The sequence below is a fragment of the Sinocyclocheilus grahami genome, unplaced genomic scaffold (assembly GCF_001515645.1).
Source record: "Sinocyclocheilus grahami isolate Dianchi unplaced genomic scaffold, SAMN03320097.WGS_v1.1 scaffold957.1, whole genome shotgun sequence".
NCBI classification, from domain to species: Eukaryota; Metazoa; Chordata; class Actinopteri; order Cypriniformes; family Cyprinidae; genus Sinocyclocheilus; species Sinocyclocheilus grahami.
In genome coordinates, this window is record NW_015506136.1 from 222,249 (window position 1) to 224,814 (window position 2,566).

A 2,566-nucleotide genomic window follows, 5' to 3' on the forward strand; every position below is an offset into this window, starting at 1 on the left:
CCCAAGCCTAACCATCAAAAGCGTGCAAGTGATGTGTGATGTGATCAGACAAAACGACCATTTAAGTGTTCACAGCTGGAAAATGGATAGAGGTGTCTTGAGTGAGAGGATGAAAGAACCAGAAAGACAAGAACAGAGAAAGGAAGAGATCGACACCAAGGGCATGCAGTACTGCGCAAACACCCAGTACCTGGACAGAGCCCCCCAGCCTATCGGCCGTGAGGTGCGACCCCAGGAGCTCCCTGTTGGTCACGGGAGTGGGCTGGGACTCACTTCCTTTAGGTTCTGGAGACTGGCATGATAGCGATGAGGGGAAGGGGGTGGGGGGTGGCAAAGGGCATAAGAGATGTTTTTGAAAAGAGGTGAGGGTGTAAAGAAAAAAAGAACAGAACGAGTTTAAAGAGGAATGCCTTCCATGCACAAGCAGACTACTCTAGCTAACAGGATAGAGGTGGAAATAAAAATGTGAGTGAAAAAACAAGAGAGCACGCGACATGCAGAAATGGAGAGGGAAGCTAAGCTCTTATCTTTCACTAACAGCTCTAGCCGATCATATCAAACTTAGAATGTAGCGGACTTCATTTATCCAAGTAAGGGACTGTGGCCAAAACATGGAAATACCACCGTCTAAAAGAATGACAGCTTTTGAGGAAATAACAGATCTTCAGACTAGCAAAAACTACTCTGGCTGCAGGAAGTTGTCTTGGGATTGTTGATGAGTGAAACAAAAAAAACTTTTGGCATGGTTTAAAAGAGTATCATAAAACATTGAGATAACATTATTTAAAAAATTACACTGCATGAAGCAATGTTTCTCCAGAAATAACCAAAGAAAAAAAAATAAATAAATAAAAAAGGGAAGCTGGTACTTAAAAGTAATAACTGTGGCCCATTCTTCCTCTTTTACATTAACAAGGATTTGACTGTAAAACTGAAAGTGAAATGTCAAATATAATAAATATTATCATATAAAATAAAGAAATCAATAAAATGTAAACTAAAATTATTTTGTCAAATTAACAAATAAATACATTTCAATTAGTTAATGTTAAAATGTGAACTTAATACATTAATAAATACTTTTTAAATGACTGAAGTAACGGAGTTAAAAAAATGTCAATGTGCAGTTCACACATGATTAAATTAGAAAATAAAAATTATTCATTACAAAATATAAATCATGGTTAATTTAACAGTTTTAAATATGGATATTAATCAGTTTGAACACTCTTGTTTCATTAATTAAAAAATTATTATTAATTATTAAATAAATAAATAATTCCTTCATTTTATTTTGAAGTGGCACTCAAAGCAATTGATCTGCAACTTAACACTTGACCATATACTATGAAATTGTGTAATTTACAAAAGCATTAGAGTATAGTGACTCTTATCCCACCTGGTTTTTGGTCTGTGCTTGTGCTTTGTCTCTGCTGCTGGGCTGCAGAGGTGTGTCACTAGGCATGGGTCCTATTGGAGTCGGCTGTGTAGACACAAAGGAAACTCAACATCCATGTACTTGGTTATATCATATACAAGTGGTTTTTGATATGACATCCAATTAGACTCACCAGCGGCTTGCCAACCCAGTCATATTCATAGTCAAAGACATAGCCATTTCTGTCAAAGAGGTCTGTAAAGAGTTTTCTCAAGTAGTCGTAATCCGGTTTTTCAAAGAAATCCAGTCTCCGCACATAGCGCAGGTAGGTGGCCATTTCTTCTATGAAAGGATGTCAAAGTTAAGGCAATGCACTGGAGATGAGAACACAAGATTTGTGGCCATTTGAAAAGGAATCGGCTTACCAGGGAAACTCTCACAGAGCACTTCTATAGGGGTTGCCCTTTTGGTATCTCCAATTTTCTGATAGCGCTCCTTCAGTGTGTCAGCCTTAATGAATGAAACGGGACACAACAAAAATAAGAACATTTTGGGAATCCATGAAGAAATATTGCTATCTTTTATACTATTAGCATTAGCACATACTATGTACTTACTATAGTAATTGCAATAACTAGGTAATAGGTACTACCCCTGAGTCTAACATTAAACCCATGTAGTTAACATGTAGTGCACTGAAGTAGAGCTATGCAATTAAACGAAAATGATTGTGATTTAATTTTCCTCAAAATGAAAACAAGTTCAATAAATGTTCGATATAATGTTTATGCATTAAACAGCACTGACAAACAGGAGAGACACTGTGCACAACGACACAGTCAGAAGGGTTTTTAAATCTACAAATCGCCATCATTTACCATAGATTTACTGTAGTAACACTAACTGCACTGGCCGTTCCTCGCTCTAGCCCCCGGCCTCTGCTCACTCTAGGCCGCCGCCGCTCACTCTAGGCCGCCGTGTGTGACGCTGTTTCATTGTGAAAGCGAAACTACTTTGTTTGGCTTTCCAAAAATGGACACGACTAGAAATCAGTAGTTAAGTTGTATTTACAACACTGTTCCAGAACAGTTCAACCCAAATATTCAGATGTGTGCAGCACATTTTATGGAGGACTGTTTCCTGATCCTGGTAGAGTAGACTACAATGCCGGCTGTTCTGACTCACAGA

At 38.0% G+C, this 2,566-nt stretch overlaps 1 protein-coding gene across 1 annotated transcript in view; it reads right to left on the minus strand.

The window, feature by feature from the left end:
* LOC107564721 (casein kinase I-like) overlaps positions 1–2,566 on the minus strand; it is a 30,282-nt gene that overhangs the window by 9,484 nt on the left and 18,232 nt on the right. The window contains exons 6-9 of the mRNA XM_016249869.1: positions 1,804–1,888; positions 1,572–1,720; positions 1,400–1,483; positions 191–292 (exon numbers count right to left, since the gene is read on the minus strand). Of these exons, the coding sequence (XP_016105355.1) occupies positions 191–292; positions 1,400–1,483; positions 1,572–1,720; positions 1,804–1,888 (420 nt within the window). The remainder of the gene's footprint in view (positions 1–190; positions 293–1,399; positions 1,484–1,571; positions 1,721–1,803; positions 1,889–2,566) is intronic.